Raw genomic sequence first — 16533 nt, 5'->3', positions numbered from 1 at the left:
GGCGGTCACAAAGCGTATATCAAGGACAGGTGCAACAACTGGTGCGAGGAGCAGGACAGGTAAAGGTCTTACCGGGACGCTTTGTCCGGGACGCATCTCTCTTTGTTGCCAGCCTCTGTGTCAAGTGCAACAATGCGCGACTTTGCCACTTACTGCAGAAATACCAGGGCAATGTGAACAGTGTCTGTGTATTGCGGACGAAAAGCGAAAAAGGCACAGAGATACGGGAGGAACGAGAAGAGGCCATGCTACTCGACGGTGACCTGTTGAGGGCGCGCAAAGTCAGCTTGACGCCAGCAGAGACGGCGCGAAAGGGAGCGCACCGACTTGGCGAGGTTGCGCGGCATGTCGACGTTGCAGCCGCGCGCGATGGCCACGTGGTAGGACAGGAGCTGGAGCGGGATGATGTTGAGGACACCCTGGAGCGCGTCGACGGTCGCCGGCACGCGGATCACGGACGGGTACCCGTCGACGCTCGTGTCGCCCTCGTTGGCAATGATGATGGGCGCGCCCTGTGTGTGCGACTGTTAGCGCAGGTGCGGTTGAGGTGTTAACGGGGGACATACGCGGCGGGCCATGACCTGCTCGAGTGCCGACCGCGTCTTGGCATAGATTGAGTCCTGTGTCATCATGAAGAGTACGGGCATTGATTCGTCGATGAGAGCCAGCGGGCCATGCTTGAGCTCGCCGGCGAGGATGCCTGCACGGAAAGAGTCAGCACCTGGTGGCCGTCGCTGAGCGTTGGGGGACTCACCCTCGCTGTGCAGGTACGCCAGCTCCTTGATCTCTGCGTGGCGAGAGGGCGACGTGGGGCGAGGATGAGCGAGAAAGAGGGGGCGAGGAGGGGTTGACGAGGAGGGGTGACGCAGCGAGGGTGGTCAGCGACACGATCTCGACGGAAATGTGGACAGCCTGCTGTGTAGCGTAGATGCAGTCTGCGAGGGCGTGAAAGGTCAGTCATCGTTTTTCGGGAGAGAAGCGACCCTGACCCCGGCGACGGGGCATTCACCTGTTCTGCCGCATTCACCTGTTCTGCCTCCTCCGGCCGTGGGCGCTTGTATCGGCTTGTGCTGTGCGCATGTCAGCAGCACCGGTCGTTCACATCCTCGTCACCCATCTCCACCCCACTTTTCTTCCGCACGTGCCCCTCCTCACTCGCTTATCGTACTTAGTCGGGGCGGACTCACTTAGCGCCGCCTCGAGACACGTCGCGAATTGGTACCCCCTGCCCATGATGAGGAGCGACGTCTGCTTGGCGAGCATCGGGGCGAGGGCCTGGAAGTCCTGGTCGTGCTGGAGGATCTGGCGGATCTGGCCGGGGAGTTCGTGGAGGCCGTCGATGAGGGCCGTGCGGCGCGGCGCCATCGACATGCGGTCCTCGCTGAGCTGGATCGCCATCATGACGAGGGCAATGTACTGCGACGTGTAGGCCTTGGTCGACGCGACGCCAATCTCGGGGCCGGCGTTGACGTGGATGCCGCAGTGCGACTCGCGCGAGATGGTCGAGCCGACGACGTTGACGACGCCGACGTTGAGCGCGCCGCGCTCGAGGCAGTAGCGCATCGCGAGGATCGTGTCGGCCGTCTCGCCCGACTGCGAGACAAAGACGCACACGTCGTCGCGGAAGATGGGCGTCTTGCGGTCGAGAAAGTCGGACGCGAGCTCGACCGAGACGGGGATCTCGGTGAGCTCCTCAAAGATCGAGCGCGTCGCGAGGCACGAGTGGTACGACGTCCCGCACGCGACAAAGACGAGGCGGCGCGCGCGGCGGATCACGTGGAGGTACGCCTTGAGGCCGCCGAGCGTGATCGTGTGCGTGTCGAAGTTGACGCGGCCGCGCATCGTGTTGACGACCGACTCGGGCTGTTCGTAGATCTCCTTCTGCATGAAGTGATCAAACTGACCCTTCATGATGGCGGCGAGTTCGATTTCGAGCGTCTCGATGGCGCGGATCGTCGACACGGTGCCGTCGTTCTTGCGCAGGCGGTGGATGTGGAACTCGCCCTCGGCTATGTGCGCAATGTCGTCGTCCTCGAGGTACAGGACGCGCTTCGTGTGCTCGACGATCGCCGACGCGTCCGACGCGATGAAGAACTCGATCGGCTGGGGCATGCCGTCCTCCGAGAGGAACGCGCGCGACTGGCTGCGCACGAGCTTGCCGCCGTGCGGGTTGGCGGGCGACGGGACGCCGAGGAGGCCGTTGGCCGCGCCGGGCGCCGCGCCCTCCTCGAGCGCCTTGTCGGCGTCGGCCGAGCCGGCAAACTCGACGTCGACAAAGTCGACCTTGAGCTTCTTCTCCGTCTTGACACCGATGAGGACGGGCGAACCGCGGCGGGCGACGACGACCTCGTCGGGGTAGTGGACCGACTTGAAGACAAAGGCGAACGCTCCCTCCTGCATGTCGTCGCCACGTCAGTCACTGCAGCAGATCGTGAGGGGGGAGCACGGAACGCACGAGCTCCATAATGACGCTCTTGATGAGGGCGGTAAAGGGGATCTGCTTGCCCTTCTGCGAGTCGTAGAGGTACTTGGCGAGGACGGCCGCGACCTCGGTGTCGGTATCAGTCTGGAACTTGTAGCCGCGCTTCTCGAGGACGAGGCGGAGCTCCTTGTAGTTGGTGATGATGCCGTTATGCACGACGGTAAACTCCTTGAGCGGGTCGCTCATGTGCGGGTGGCAGTTGGTGGCTTAGAGGGTGTAACGGAGTCAGCTGCTGTGCGTGTACAAGAGGCGAGCACAAGACGCACTCGAAGGAACACCGTGGGTCGCCCAGCTGCAGTGCGGGATACCGTGTCAGCGTTCTTGACAGATGACAGGACAACGAGACGAACCGAGTGTGCGCAATGCTAGTCTGGCTGACGTAGCTCTTGTCAAAGTCGATCGGCGCCGCCATGCACTTCTCCTTGAGCATGGCGACCTTGCCGACCTCCTTGAAGATCATGGGGTGGTCGGGGTCGTCGCCCTCGATTTCGAGGCCGGCCGAGTCGTAGCCACGGTACTCCATGCGCTGGAGACCGTTGATGAGGGTCTCGAGGACGAACCGGCGGTCCTGCGGACGCATCTGTCAGGTTGTGCAGGTCGAGGTCGCGAGTGAGGGCGAGCTTACACGCTCGCAGAGGAACGACGCATAGGCAAAGATGCCGCACCTGCACAAGTACATTTCGCGTTAGCTCTGGGTATCCAAGGGCAGGAAGAGTCGCCCAACATACATGGTAGCTCAGGTAGAGGATAGCTGCAGGAGGTCAAGGCAAGGGTCGAAGCAACGGGTCAGCATGCAGCTCTTGTGAAATCGGCTCTGTAATTGCGCCGTGGCCATCTTGTGGCGGCGGCTGCCCAACACAACCAGGTCGGGCGCTCCGAAGAACAAGCACCTCGTGTGCACCGTCCGCGCCGTGTCCGCGGATGCTCCGCGCGCTGAGAATACAGCATGGTCGCGTGTGGCAGCTCGCCCCGCCCCGTGTGCTGCTGCCAGAGCCGTGGCGCGTCTGCTGGAAAAGCGCAGACGCCGAGGTGCGCGCGGCGACACGAGCGAGGTGCATCTCGGTGCCCACGTCTGAAGCTCGCGCCTTGCATCTGCCGGTCCAGCCAGTTTCGCTCCCGGCTGTAGAGCACGATATCCACGCAGACGGTCGCATCGTCCAAGCAGATCTCGTTCTGGTTGCGAGGGGAGGATGACGGAGTTGCCGGGGTCGGTTGGATGAAGGAGCGAGGCGAAGGGGCGCAATACGACGCTTTTGCTGGACGCAACGCGAGCGTGGCAGAGACTTACGAGAGTCGGGTGGAGGGGAGCGCCTAGACAGGCGTGTACGAGGCGAGAGAGGGGAGCGACGGCCGGATCGACGGACGACGAAGAGGACGGGAGGACGGTCGAGTGGGCAAGCGCGGGGCTCGTGCTGGGGATGCGCGGGTATGCGGCCGGTGTGCTTGCAATCTGACTCGCAGGATCAGAAGCACGCTGGCTTGGAAGGATGCGAGAGAGAAGGGCGTGCGCTCGTCGTACAACTTCCCGCTCGCCTCCCTTCCCGCACGCACCGCGTCGCACTCGTCCTGCCGACCGTGGAAGCAGATGAACCCGATCTTAGAAACACTCAGACAGGTCTCCCTGCATTGCTCCAGTTACAGCCAGCGTACCGAAGAAAGCTCTTCTTCCTCCTGTTGTTCTGCACCGCCTCTTCTGCTCTCGTCCACACCGCTTGTTGTCAAGCGAGCCAATCTATTGCTCGTGTCCTCACCTAGAATGCGTCCTTCTGTTCGGGGACCCAGAAGGCCAGCTTGCCCGTCGTCAGACCGTGGTCGATCTGCCGCAGGCACACCTGCTCCATCTCGCGCTGCGTCTCGACCGTCAGGGTCCTGTAGAAAGTGCAAGAGTCAGTGCAGCTCAAAGGACGTGCGGATGCGAGGGTCGAGAAGAGCGGATGCGGGGCGAAAGACACACCCGACATGTGGCAGCAAGAACGCCTTGGTCCCCTCGAGCCGCAGCAACCCCTCGTGAATCTTCGGCTCCTCCTCGTACACGTCCAACCCGCATCCTGCAATCTCGCCCTGGTCGAGCGCAGCGACGAGCGCGGCCTCGTCGACGACTCCGCCGCGCGCCGTGTTGATCAGGACCGCGTCCTTCTTCATCCGCTTGAACTGCTCCGTCGACATCGTGTGCTTGGTCTTTGCGTTGAGCGGGAGATTAAGCGAGACGACGTCGGACGACGAGAGGAGCTCGTCGAGCGACGATAGGTACGTCGCGCCGTCTTCGAGGTCGGGCGACAGGCGCGAGCGGTTGTGGTACTGCACCGTCATGCCCAGTGCGCGGGCACGGCGGGCGAAAGCACGTCCGATACCGCCCATGCCGACAATCCCGAGCTGGAGAAGCGACTCGTGAGCATGTGGAAGAGAGGCGGTCCACCGGGAACAAGCGACGCACCACCTTGCCCTCCGGATCGTGCGACATCTGCAACCCCGCGTTGAACTTGCCAGCTCGCAGGTTCGCCTGGGCTGTGTTGAACTGCCGCAGCGCGCCGAGCAGGAGAAAGAGCGCGGTATCGGCTGTCGCGCCGTCGACCGCTACAGGGACGTTCTGCCCAAGAATCGCGTGTGAGTTCGGTCAGAAGCAAGGAGCGGTACAAAGGTTCAAGGAGCGTACGGAAACCTGAATGCGACGCTCGGTGCATGCCGCGACGTTGATCTCTGGGAGCGCGAAGCCTCGTCAAGCTCCTTCCGCATCTCGAATCAGGAAGTCCCACTTACGGTCGTATCCCGCACCGTTGTGCGCAATGAACTCGAGCGATTGGGGCAGGGCGGCGACGAGTTCGGGGTCGAAGAGTCCCGTAACCTGCGGACCCACGACGATGAGCGGCTAGCAAGCGTGCGAGACCGCGCTGCGCACCTTGGTCGAGGGTCCCTTGAAGTGTCGGTAGATGGCACGGACGCCGTCGTACTTGGTCTTGCAGTCGGCAACGAACTCGTCCCTCGACTTGCTGTCGAGTCGCTGCCGTCGTGACAGCGTCAGCCCGCGGCAGAGAGGATTGCTCGAGCGTTGCAGAGGGACGCACCACAATCTCCCACTTGCTCGCGAGGTCTGCCAGCAGGGGCTGCGCGAGCGAGATCTCGTCGAGGAGGAGGACGCGGTCCCTGAGCACCGAGGGCGACATGCTGAAGCTTCTAAGCAGCGGGCGCGAGACGAAGCGCAGCGCAGCAGCACGACGAGGAAGCGCAGAGGCAAGCATCGCGAGCAAAGCAGAGGCGCGTTGGGTCAAGCGAGACGCTTTGCCGCCTCGATCCGCTCTGTCCGCCGGGGCGAGGGGGCCCGCATCAACTCTGATAGCGTAGCGCACGGATGGTGGAGGGCGCGCACTGGCGGTGGAGGCAGCAATGGGAAGCACGCCGCTTTCGCTCTTGAAAGCGCGAATTGCTAGGGAGCGAGGCCGACAGGAACGAAGGGCTGAAGGGACCGGAAAGAGGGGACGACGAGGAGAGGTTACAGGGTATCGCTACACTCGCTGGTACACCATGAGACCCGCACGTCTATGCCGCTGCGACCAACTCTGCCTGCTGCGCCTGCCAGTTCCAGTAGTTGCGCCGGATCGGGTCGTACTCGATGAGCGAGCGGAAGAGCTGCAAAAACCGAAAAGGCGGGCGTCAGAGTTGCTTGTCCAGACAGGTGAAGCGCACATATGTCGTAAGAACGACGACAGCCGCACGCGCAAGTGCGGTGCCGGCAAGCAACGCACCTCGGCAGACTCCTTCGCAGCCTTTTCCCTCTCGTCCTTCGCGCGCTCTTGCGCCCTCGCCTCCTCTGCCCGCGCATCCGCCAAGAATTCGATCGCGAGGTATGCGGGGAGTTCTGCTGCAGGCGAGACGGCGGGCTCGGAAGGCGGCATCGATGCGGGCGTGTTGAGGGCAAGAGGGGTGGCGAAGGGAGAGGCGCTCGAGAGCGGGATGGAGAGGCGAGTGAGAACGCTGCGAGTGCGAGTACGCGTGAGATTCATCCGGTCAGACTGGTGCAGTCGTATTGTGTCCATTCTGGGACACTCGCTGGACAGACAGGCGAGAAATCAGGCTCACCCTCGAAGGTAGTTCCAGGCAGACGGGTTGTTTGGGGAGATGGCGAGCTTCTCCTTCGCGTACCTGCAGGACCATACGCGTTCTTGAACTTCGGCGGTTTGGACGAAAGATCCTGCCGGGACGCACCGAATCTCGCGCTCGCCCGCATCGTCGCCGCCCATCCCGCTCTCGAACGAAACGAAGAACCGGTGGTTCCACGCCGAGTTGTTGCGGATATCGCTCTCGAGCAGCTTGTCGACGTACTCGAGCTCTCCGCGCCACACTTGGTCGACCTCGTCCCTCCGTTCGGGCGAAAGCGCGGCGGCGTCTTCGGGCGAGAGGGAGCGCGCCGTCGACCAGAAGTGGCAGAGGACCCACTGGCGGTACGCCCACGTGTGGTAGTTCTTCTCGTCAATTGCGAGCGCTTTTGCGGTAAAGTCGAGCTCGCGTGAAGGGTCGTTCAATGCGAGGATGATGGTGCGGCGGTGCTGCCTGCGAATGAGACCGGGCCAGCATCAGTGCTCTGGCGCTCCGAAGTGCGAAGGCTCAATGTCGCACCAGACCTGGTACGATTTGAGGTGGTACTGCACGAGCTGGTCGAGGAGGTCGAGCTCCTCTGTCATGCTCGACTTCATCTCAAGCAGCGTGTCGGCGCGGTACTTCCTGCAAGAAGCTGAGCGTCAGCGGGCGCGCTCTTCCGCGCCGTGTCGTATGTCCGACGACGCACCAGACCGAGTAGTGACCGGGATTGAGGCGGATGATCCACTGCGTGACCTCTAGCGTGCGCTCCGACTTCTCCCCCTTTGCGACGAGGGCGCGGAAGGTGTCCATGCAGTCTCGGTCTGCGCTTGTGATTGTCAGCAGCGGGTCTTCGGCGAGCAAGAGGGGACGCGAGACGGACACATGGTGTCGTAGGCGATGGGGACGAGGCAGTTGGGCGCGTCGTTCTGCGGGACGGGGACGAGGTCCTCGTAGCCCTCCTTCTGCACCCAAGGCACGTACGTCTCCTCGGTGGCCATCTTGCGCGGGTTGTGCGGGTGCTTGGGCGGTTTGACGGAGGAACGAGGCGATGCAGGTGGGGGCTGTTGACGGCGGACAGCAGCGCGGCGAGCTCGACGAGGCCTGAGCGGAGAGAAAGAGAGCAGCAAGCGAGTCTTGTCTGGCCCTGCAAGCTTCCGAGCGGAGATGAGACGCGCGAGGAGCAGCACAAAGGAAAGCAGGCGCGACAAAGGGGGCGACGGCGGCCGCTTCCGGCCTCGGAAGTACTGCCGTGGGGTCCGAAGTGCACGTTGAGCCTGATAGACACAGACCTGGCACACTTCCAGCCTCTGGCAGAGACAAGGGAAGCGTCGGCGTCCCCCTTTTTGCGCGTTGCTCTCCGCTCGTCGCGAAGTCTCTCGCTCGCGCTCGACCAGCTCTGCTCGAACGAGACCGCGTACAGGATGGGTGCGTGCACTCACTAGACTGTGTGCAGCCGCCACTGACCTTCACCCTCATCGTGCAGCCGACGAGTGCGCTCCCACTCCCTCTCCTCTCCGCCGCGTGCTGCGCCCAGATCCGCGCACTGCCCGAGATACTGACCTCGGTGCTCCCTGGTTCTTCCTGCAGCTACGCACGGGAGGACCGGGACCGCGGTGCGCTTCGCCCTTTCCTGGTGGTTTGCACGAGACGCCCTGTGCACTCAGGAGAAGCGTAGACTGACACGCTGATTGCGTCCGAGCAGATTACGACGATGCTGTGAGTCCCTGTGCGCGTAATGGGGCAGACGGGCTGCTCAAGGGGCTCGGCCGGCGTTGTGAGGACCGCGGCGTGCATGACCGGATCGCCGTCGAGGGAGGACGCTTCCGGTCAAGATCTCGCCGATGACGGAACCAGGCGCATTCCACCGCCTTTTCGAACAGACCACTCACACGCGTGCACCCGCTCGCAGCCCCGCGAGCGCCGCCGTTCCCGCTCCCGCTCCCGCTCTCCTCGTGAACGCCGCCGCTCTCCCTCGCCGCGCCGCCCGCGCTCTCCCTCTCCCCGCCGCTCCCGCAGCCCCGTCCGCTACATGGACACCGACGGCGATCGCCGCGACGACCGCGATCGCCGCGACGACCGCGACCGTCGCGACGACCGCGACCGCCGCGACGCACCGTCTGGCGCTGCTCGCGGTGGAGCGCGCGGGCCCTTTGACCCGGCGCGCAAGGCCATGTCGCGCGAGTTTGCCGCGCAGGAGGCGGCCAAGCGCAGCCGGAAGGAGTGCAGGGTCTACGTCGGCAACTTGGCTTTCGGCGTCAAGTGGAACGACCTCAAGGACTTTATGCGCGCGGGTGGGTCGGGTTGCGTTTCTCTGGGGACTGGGATTGCTGGAAATCGGCTGGAGGTCGAAGAGGGGTCATGCTCTGGCACAAGCACCGAAGGTGTAGGAGTGTGAGGGCTAGCGCCACCGCTGTGAGCTGCCCGGGGACGCCCCTCGACGCCACCGTCATCGTCTACTCCACTCGCTGCCGGTCGGCGCACTCGCTCCCCAGATGCGCTCGCTACCGCACGGCGCCTCGGCCCCTTCCTCGCGCATGGCGTCCCCGACTGTCGAGGCGGTAGGAGGAATAGGTCAAGAGTCGGGTAGAGAAGCAGGTCCACGGTTGATCAGCGAGAATGGGTTATTGATGGATGGTTCGGTTGCTCTCTTCTTCTCGTTGGACCTGGCGCGGTTGGCGGTTCCTCCCACTTCGCTCCGACTCGCCTTCCGCCGCCAACCCTCTTCCGCGACTCCGCGATTCCGCGACTCCGCGACCCGCCATACTCGCTTGGTCACCCTCAGCTGGCAACGTTGTCTTCGCCGAGATCATGCTTCTGCCGAACGGCATGTCAAAGGGCTGCGGGTGCGTTCTGACAGCGTCCTTCCTTCCGCACGAGGGCGATCCGCTGACTGAGCCTGGTCAAATTCTGCGCAGTGTCGTCGAGTACAGCACCGCCGATGAGGCGCAGGCTGCCATCCGCGACCTGAACGACCAGCAGCTACTCGGGCGCCCGCTCTTCATTCGCGAAGTGCGCTTTCATACGCTCGTCGAATTCCACGAGACCGTTCTGATCCGCTCTTGCGACGCACAGGACCGCGAAGAGGAGGCGCGCTACGGCTCGCAGGCCATCGCCGGTCGTGCGGGGTACATGGGCCCGGGCGCGATGATGTCCGGCCGCGGCGGTTTCGGCGGCGGGTTCGGCGGGCGCGGTGGCTTCATGGGCGGCTTTGGCGGACCAGTCGGTGGGATGGGCAGGCATCTTTACATCCAGGGCGTGCGTTCTGTCCCCCAGTCTCGCGGATCGAGACGAACGCTGACTCTTCATCTCCCTTGTTCCGCCGCAGCTCCCGTACACGGTCGGGTGGCAAGACCTCAAGGACCTTTTCCGCGCTGCGGGCGCGATCATCCGCGCCGACGTCAAGATTGCACCCGACGGCACGCACTCGGGTACCGGCACGGTCGTCTACGAGACGCCGCAGGACGCGCAGAACGCCATCGGTGTGTCGGATCTTGTTTCCTGTCTGAAAACTGCACGCTGACGCGAGCTCCATGCTTCGCAGCGATGTACAACGGCTTCGAGTTCCAGGGCTCGGTCCTCGAAGTGCGCGAAGACCGCTTCCCGATGGGCGGCCCAGGTGCGGGCGGGCGCGGCGGTTTTGCAGGTCGCGGCGGGTTCGGCGGCGGGTTCGGCGGGCGCGGCGGCTTTGGAGGTGCTGGCTTCGGCGGCGGATTCGGCGGTGCAGTCGGCTTCGGCGCTGCGGGCGGCTTCCCCGTTGGTCCGGCGGCGATGGGCGCGTTCGCGGGTGTGCCAACGGGTCCGGGAGGCGCGGTGCCACCCTCGCTGCAGATCTTCGTGCGCAACGTGAGTCGACGGCTCGCTCGTCTCAGACTCGCGCAAGGTTTCACGTGCATGCATCGCCATATGCGCCATGTTGACCGCTCGTCGCACTCGCAGCTGCCCTACTCCACGTCGAACGAAGACCTTGTCGAGCTCTTCGCGACGACGGGCACCGTCACCAACGCCGAGATGCTGTACGAGCATGGTCGCAGCAAGGGCTCGGGCGTGGTCGAGTTCGGCTCGATCGAGGATGCGACGACGGCTATTGAGCGCTTCCAGGGGTGCGTCTCCACGTTCTCCTTGCATCGCTTGTGCCGCCAAACTCACATGGCACTCGCAGATACAATTACGGTGGTCGCCCCCTCCAGCTCGCATTCAACGCCCGCCCACACACCTTCGCTGCCGCCGTTCCCGGAGTCGATGTCGGAGCGGTCGACGATGCGGCGCAGTACGGCGACGTTCCCGTGCCGTATGGCGAGCCAAACGGGCTTGAGGACCCGCTTCCTGCCGCTGCGTGAGCGGGCACCTAGCCCTGCGCGGTGGCGTCGATACTCGGCGGTGGAGGCGAAGGAACGGGCGGTGTGCATGGCATGGCTGTACTCCAAACGGGTTTGCGAGGCTCTGCATGGGGCAGAAGCGGGCCTCGCAGGTTGTCTCTCCTCGTTCTTAGCGCTCTCTTCTCGCTCTTACCTGACTCATACTCTCTCCTCCCCGCACTCGCAATGCACAGTCCTCCATGTCTCGAGTCCGGCACGAGGGCCACGCACAGTGAGATGTCAAAAGACGCGTCGAGGTGGAGCTTGGGAAGGTCAATCTGCGAATCACCGCCGTTCCTCCCGCTTTCACGCGTCTATTCGCGCGTGTACCTACACTGTGGTAGCAGCGCTACCTGACGAGCCCTGCGCTGCACTTTGCGCGCTGCACCGGGTCCAAGAGGGTCCGAGCGGGTCGCCGCGCGTCACCGCCTCGTCCGGCTCTCCTCTTCCTTCTCCGCTTCGCCTCCGCAGACTCTGCCTCGTTCCAGCGCGCGCGAGCACGAGCACGATGGCCAAGTCGCGCACGCTCTTCAGCGACACCGAGGACCCGCCCCCGCGCTCGCGCAAGCCGCCGAGCTGGTTCACGTCGAACTTGTACGACTCGTCGCCTCTGACGACGGCGACCAAGGCCAAGGGCAAGGCGGCTCCGCGCAAGGCTGCTCCGAAGCCCCCACCTGCCAAGTGGGTCAAGGGCCGCAGCGGCCTCGCAACGGCGTCGCGTGGCAAGAGCACGCCGGAGCTCAGGGCGAAGGTGCTCGCCGCCGTCGTGCGCATCTCGCGCGAGAAGGGGCGCAGCAAGCAGGGCGTCGGGCACGCGAGCATTAACAAGTACAGTGCGTCCCAGTCCGGCTTCGTTTTCGGCCGTGGCGTGACCCGTACTGACCTGCGTCTCCTCGCCCGGACGAAACAACGATTCCGCTTTCGCCTCAAGTTCACGAGCACGCTCCCGCGAGCGAGCAAGGCCGCACCGAGAGCTTGCAGCAGCGCGTCCTCCAAGTCAAGCACGACCTCGTCGACCAGGGCGTGCTCACGAAGGGCGAGAGCGAGGGCGTCACCCTCGCACTTGGCAAGGGCGTGCAGAAGGACGTCGCCAAGCTCGTCGACGCTGAGGTGCGTGCGGTTGCTCCTCTGCATCTTTTCGATGCCGGAAGGGCGGTCGGACTAATGCATGGCTCGATCGGACGCGCAGGACCCGGACTCGACGGACGACGAACGCGCCTGCGCCGCGTTCCTCTCGAGCCATCGCGACCGCCCGTCCACCCGTGCGCAGACCTCCGCTAGGCCGTCAAAGAGTCGCAGCACGAGCCGGACCAGCAGCAAGCGCAGCAGCCGGTCGCACGCCAAGGTTAGCCTCAAGGTTGCGCTCCCGACTGTCGCCAGTTCATCAAGCCGCAAGCGTCGCGCGCCAGCCACGACGACGGACGAAGATGGCGACGAGGAAACGTCCGACGAGACGGACTACGAGTCAGCTCCCGCTTCGTCGCCGTCGAAGCGCACTCGCAGCGCGACGCAGACCAAAGGCAAGGCCAAGACGAGGCAGACGTCGAATGTGCAGGCGAGAGGCGCGCGCTCGACGAGCCGCTCGAGCAGCAAGAAGAAGGTGCGCGTCGTCGCGCCGTCGCAGCTTCGCACCGAGGACGACGCCGCCGAGGAGGCCGACGAGGAGGCCGATGGCGAAACGTCTAGCGTTGACGACCACGTCGTGTCGACACGCGCCCGCTCGCGCAAGGGCAAGGGCAAGCAGAGGGCGCAGTCGCCCGCGCAGAAGAAGCCCAAGTACCTGCCCGGCACGTTGAAGCTCACCAAGGCGCAGCTGCTCGAGCGGCTTGCGGCGCGCGAACACGAGCTCGAAGAGCTCAAGCAGGACAAGAACACTCCTGAAGATGATGAGGACGACGAGCACGACGATGCCGTCGCCGACCTCCGCCACAAGCTGCGCGAGATGAGCGAGGCGAACCAGATCTGGGAGGCGAGGGCTCGCCTCAAGGGCTGGGAAGACTCGCTCCATGATGACGAGGAGGGCGAGGACGACGACCATGCCGACGGGCACGACCAGTTCGAGCTGCGAGTCGAAGAACACGAAGACGTCGCCACCGGCTTCGAGGATGCCGAGCCTGTCGCGAGCGGGTCAGGCAGCAATCACAAGTACCTGCAGCCGAGTCAGGTCGAGGAGCCCGCCTACCGCATGCACGCGGGCGACCTCGGCGGGATGGACTACCTCGCGGGCGATGTCGACTTCGATGCCGCCTACCCGGAGCCGACGCCGCCCGCTGTCGAAAGCGGCGGCGCGCCGACAGCCTCGACGACGACGGCGGCGAGGGCCGCTCAGCCGAACAGGACGACTACGCCAACTGCCAGCCCGTCCAAGCCCGCCCCTTCCGCGCAGCGCAAGTTGCGGATCCAGCCGTTCACGCTCGAACTCGAGTCGGGTGCTAGTCGGCGCGCCCGGGGCGGCCACTCGTCTGTTCTGTTTGATGACGACTATGCGGCGGGCAGTGCCGGCTTCGACGTCGAGTACCCGCGTCTCGGCAGCGAAGTCTCGGAGGACGATTTGGGCGGGAAGGGCAAAGGCGTCGCCCGGCACGGCTTCTCGCCCACGGGCCGCACGCCTCTCGACCACATCAGCCTCACGTTCGCCCAAGATCTTGCCGGACTCGAAGGCAGCAGCCCGAGCCGCCGCCGCGCCCCGCTCGGTCCGTCGTCCTCGTTCGGCGCTGACCTCGGCGGCTCTTCGGGCAACATTGCGGCTTGGAGGGCGCACGCGCCCGCCGTGGCGCACCCTGCGGCGTCCTCCTCGCCCCTGCGCAGTGCTGGCGTCGACACGTCCGCCGCCAGGAGGGGCGATACGACCGAGCCGTCGTCGCCGTTTGGGAGCTCGCCTCTGCGTGCGAGCGACCTGCAGCACGCCATGCTCCGGTTGCTCGAGGAGCGCGAGCGGGTGAAGAAGCTGGAGGCGCAGCTTGAGATCGAGACGAAGCTGAAGGAGGAAGAGCGCAGGCGGAGGGAGGCGTGCGAGAACGAGATCGAGCTCCTCACATTGTACGATCCTTCTCGAATCCTCGAATCCTGGCGAATATTGCAGCGCTGACACTCGCCTTCGTTGCAGCGGCCACCACGAGGACGTCGCCAGTCTCACGAGCGTCGTCCTCAGCGCAAAGGTCGAGATCACCGCGCAACGGACGCAGACGGTCAGGGCGCCGGCCGAACAGGCTCCTGTGCTGGTCAGCCACGCTTTGCAGACTTCTCCTAGCGACACCGAGGAGGCGTTTGCCCGCGCGTCTCTTCGGATCCTCGGTCTCGAGGAGCAGCTCGAGCGTGCTGCCGCCCAGAAGACTGTCCTCGAGGCGCAGCGTACCGATATCACGTCGGAGTGCGAGGCGCTGCGGCTCGCCGAGCGAAGCGCTGAGGAGGAGCGCAAGAAGCTTGTGCGCCGAATCGAGGATCTTCAGCGCGAGGTCGCGGACGGCAGGGAGGCGCTCGCGGCAGAGAAGCGGGTCGAGGAGGCGAGTCGTGACGTGCACGTCGACGAGCTCGAAGCCAGACTGAAGCAGGCTCGCAGGTCAGTCACGCCACGTTGACTTCCGCCAGTTCCATCTCACCGCCTGACACCTTGTGCCCCAACAGCGATGTCGACCGCCTCAGCTTCGACTGCTCCAACCTGCGCAACACGGTCGACAAGACGCAGATCGAGCTCGAGCGCTGCGCGACCGAACGCAATGACCTCGTCGTCGAGCGCGACGGCCTGATCGCCGAGCGTGACAACCTGGTCGCGCAGAAGGACCACCTCGCGACCCAGGTCGACAAGCACAAGTCTGAGCTCACCCTCGCCAAGCAGCAGCTCAAGAAGATCAACGAATTCGTCGCCGACGTCAAGGCGTCGAAGCGATCGCTTGAGAAGTCGAAGCAATCGCTCGAGGCGACGAACCAGGCGCTCGAGGCCACGGAGCAGTCTCTTCGCTCGTGCGCGCCTCTTCCTCTGTCTGAGCGCCGCTGCTACCCTGACACCGCCGTTTTCGATAGCAGCGCACTTGAGCACGAACGCGAGCTCTCGCAGGCGCACAAGGCGGCCGACCAGGCCGCCATCACTGGGTTGACTCGCGACGTATTCGACATGAGCGAGCAGATTGTCGAGCTCAAGGCTTTGCAGCAGACGGCCGAAGAGGCGGAGCAGATTCTCGCGGACTTCAACGCCCAGGCAATCGAGGTTGAGGAGTTCCGGCGGTACGTTGCTCGTCTTTCTTCGATGGCGGTGCTCGGGCTGACGATGCTCCGTCCGCAGGCGCTGTGAAACGGCCGAAGGCGTTCGCGCCGAGGTCGAGAGCAAGATCTCGCAGCTCGACTGTACCATCACGGCGCTCGAGACGCGGGCGGAGGAGGCCGAGGCGAGCCTACACGAAGCCAACTCTCACGCCGACGGTCTCAGGGCGGACCTTCTCGGCGTCCGCGACAAGCTACTGGACACGAGCGAGCAGCTTGAATCCCTCAAGCGGTACGTCGATGCGCTCCGCGCCCTCACTAATTGTTGCTGAGCGCTTGCGTCTCTCTTCCGCAGCCGCGTGCTTGTCATCGGCGCCCCTCTCGGTTTGTCGCCGCCTTCTACGGGCATCGCGTCCCACGCCGCCGACTTCGTTTCGATTCTTGACGAGATCGCCACGCTCCTGGAGCGCCACGAGAGCGCCGCCGCTGAGCACCTCGGTCAGCTTGCTGCCAAGGACGACCTTCTTAAGTCGGCGCTCGCCCTCGCCCAGGACGTTCTCACCTTGCTCGACTGCGAGAACACGCCCGTCGTGCTCGAGCGCGGCGACCCGTCGAGCCTCCCGAGCGCGCTCGAGAAGATCAAGGACGAAATCGCCCGTGTCAAGACGGTGGCTGCGTCGTCGATTGCCTGGGAGGAGGAGGCGCAGACGCTCGAGACCGCACTCAGCGCGCTGCAGGATGCACTCACCGCGTGCGCCGTCCACGTCGGCGTTGCCGAGAGCGTCGAGGCATCCGAAGCGATCGGCGACTCGGTCGCGCTTGTCGGGCAGATCGAGCTGCGCATGCACAACGACACTGCGAAGCTGCAGGCGACGTCCAAAGAGCTCGCTCAGACGATCCAGGTGCTCCAGGCGAGAATGGCCGAGATGCAGCAGATCAAGAAGGACAAGGACGAGTGCGCTCTACCCTTCCCGCGCTCGCCGAACGCGTGCTGACGGTCGTCGCATGCAGCCTTGCTATCGAGCTGAATCAGGAGAAGGCGCGCCACTCGGCTACCCTCTCCGGCATCGACAAGCTTCGGCGCGGCGTCGACGATGTCCACGCAACGGGGGCCGCGCCGCTTTCTGCGTTCGGCGGGGCCAGCCATGCGATCGTGGGTCCGAGCACGAGCACGTGGGTCTGAAGGACGAGAAAACGGACATGGAAAGGAAGGAGGGAATCGCTTGGCTACCGGCTCTCTTCGTTCTTCGCTTTTTGGCATACTTGCGATCAAAGGTGTACCGTGCCTCTCTTGTTTCTCCACCTAGCACACTTGCAACCCGCTTTCTTGCCCGACTACTGTCTTGAGAGTGGTTTTGAAAGGCACGAGGCGGGGATATTCGCGAGTCGCGCATCATAAGGCTACAAGGACGGGATCTAGTACAA

At 64.5% G+C, this 16533-nt stretch overlaps 5 protein-coding genes across 5 annotated transcripts; 2 read left to right on the top strand and 3 right to left on the bottom strand.

Annotated features, from left to right (window-relative positions):
- Window positions 1-248: 248 nt before the first annotated feature.
- On the bottom strand, window positions 249-3161 carry GFA1 (glutamine--fructose-6-phosphate transaminase (isomerizing) GFA1; the record flags this gene model as incomplete). Its single annotated transcript, XM_076647674.1, has 9 exons — window positions 249-263; window positions 324-512; window positions 567-700; window positions 755-787; window positions 1188-2394; window positions 2456-2688; window positions 2749-2774; window positions 2833-3050; window positions 3108-3161. 9 exons carry the CDS (start codon window positions 3159-3161, stop codon window positions 249-251), a joined length of 2109 nt encoding a protein of 702 aa, XP_076506844.1.
- Window positions 3162-4233: 1072 nt separating this feature from the next.
- On the bottom strand, window positions 4234-5643 carry JCM10292_006875 (D-mandelate dehydrogenase-like dehydrogenase; the record flags this gene model as incomplete). Its single annotated transcript, XM_076647673.1, has 7 exons — window positions 4234-4351; window positions 4437-4855; window positions 4917-5069; window positions 5136-5179; window positions 5240-5324; window positions 5379-5480; window positions 5545-5643. The coding sequence occupies 7 exons, from the start codon at window positions 5641-5643 to the stop codon at window positions 4234-4236; spliced, it is 1020 nt and encodes a 339-aa protein (XP_076506843.1).
- Window positions 5644-6016: 373 nt separating this feature from the next.
- On the bottom strand, window positions 6017-7554 carry RAM2 (bifunctional protein farnesyltransferase/protein geranylgeranyltransferase; the record flags this gene model as incomplete). Its single annotated transcript, XM_076647672.1, has 7 exons — window positions 6017-6106; window positions 6223-6451; window positions 6557-6619; window positions 6683-7027; window positions 7094-7198; window positions 7263-7377; window positions 7437-7554. 7 exons carry the CDS (start codon window positions 7552-7554, stop codon window positions 6017-6019), a joined length of 1065 nt encoding a protein of 354 aa, XP_076506842.1.
- A 423-nt stretch (window positions 7555-7977) lies between these two features.
- On the top strand, window positions 7978-10893 carry JCM10292_006873 (RNA-binding protein; the record flags this gene model as incomplete). The annotated part of the gene is made up of 12 exons (XM_076647671.1): window positions 7978-7981; window positions 8040-8046; window positions 8144-8169; window positions 8259-8282; window positions 8437-8847; window positions 9339-9399; window positions 9472-9565; window positions 9629-9811; window positions 9882-10035; window positions 10098-10399; window positions 10493-10656; window positions 10716-10893. 12 exons carry the CDS (start codon window positions 7978-7980, stop codon window positions 10891-10893), a joined length of 1608 nt encoding a protein of 535 aa, XP_076506841.1.
- Window positions 10894-11419: 526 nt separating this feature from the next.
- On the top strand, window positions 11420-16291 carry JCM10292_006872 (uncharacterized protein; the record flags this gene model as incomplete). Its single annotated transcript, XM_076647670.1, has 9 exons — window positions 11420-11744; window positions 11843-12021; window positions 12101-13950; window positions 14018-14470; window positions 14536-14871; window positions 14932-15132; window positions 15191-15400; window positions 15464-16063; window positions 16120-16291. The coding sequence occupies 9 exons, from the start codon at window positions 11420-11422 to the stop codon at window positions 16289-16291; spliced, it is 4326 nt and encodes a 1441-aa protein (XP_076506840.1).
- Window positions 16292-16533: the final 242 nt, after the last annotated feature.

Source organism: Rhodotorula paludigena (assembly GCF_050403205.1).
Source record: "Rhodotorula paludigena JCM10292 DNA, Rt_paludigena_JCM10292v1_ctg10, whole genome shotgun sequence".
Classification (NCBI taxonomy): domain Eukaryota; kingdom Fungi; phylum Basidiomycota; class Microbotryomycetes; order Sporidiobolales; family Sporidiobolaceae; genus Rhodotorula; species Rhodotorula paludigena.
Note: the sequence above shows the minus strand (reverse complement) of the source record. Positions and strands in the feature narration are given on the sequence as shown.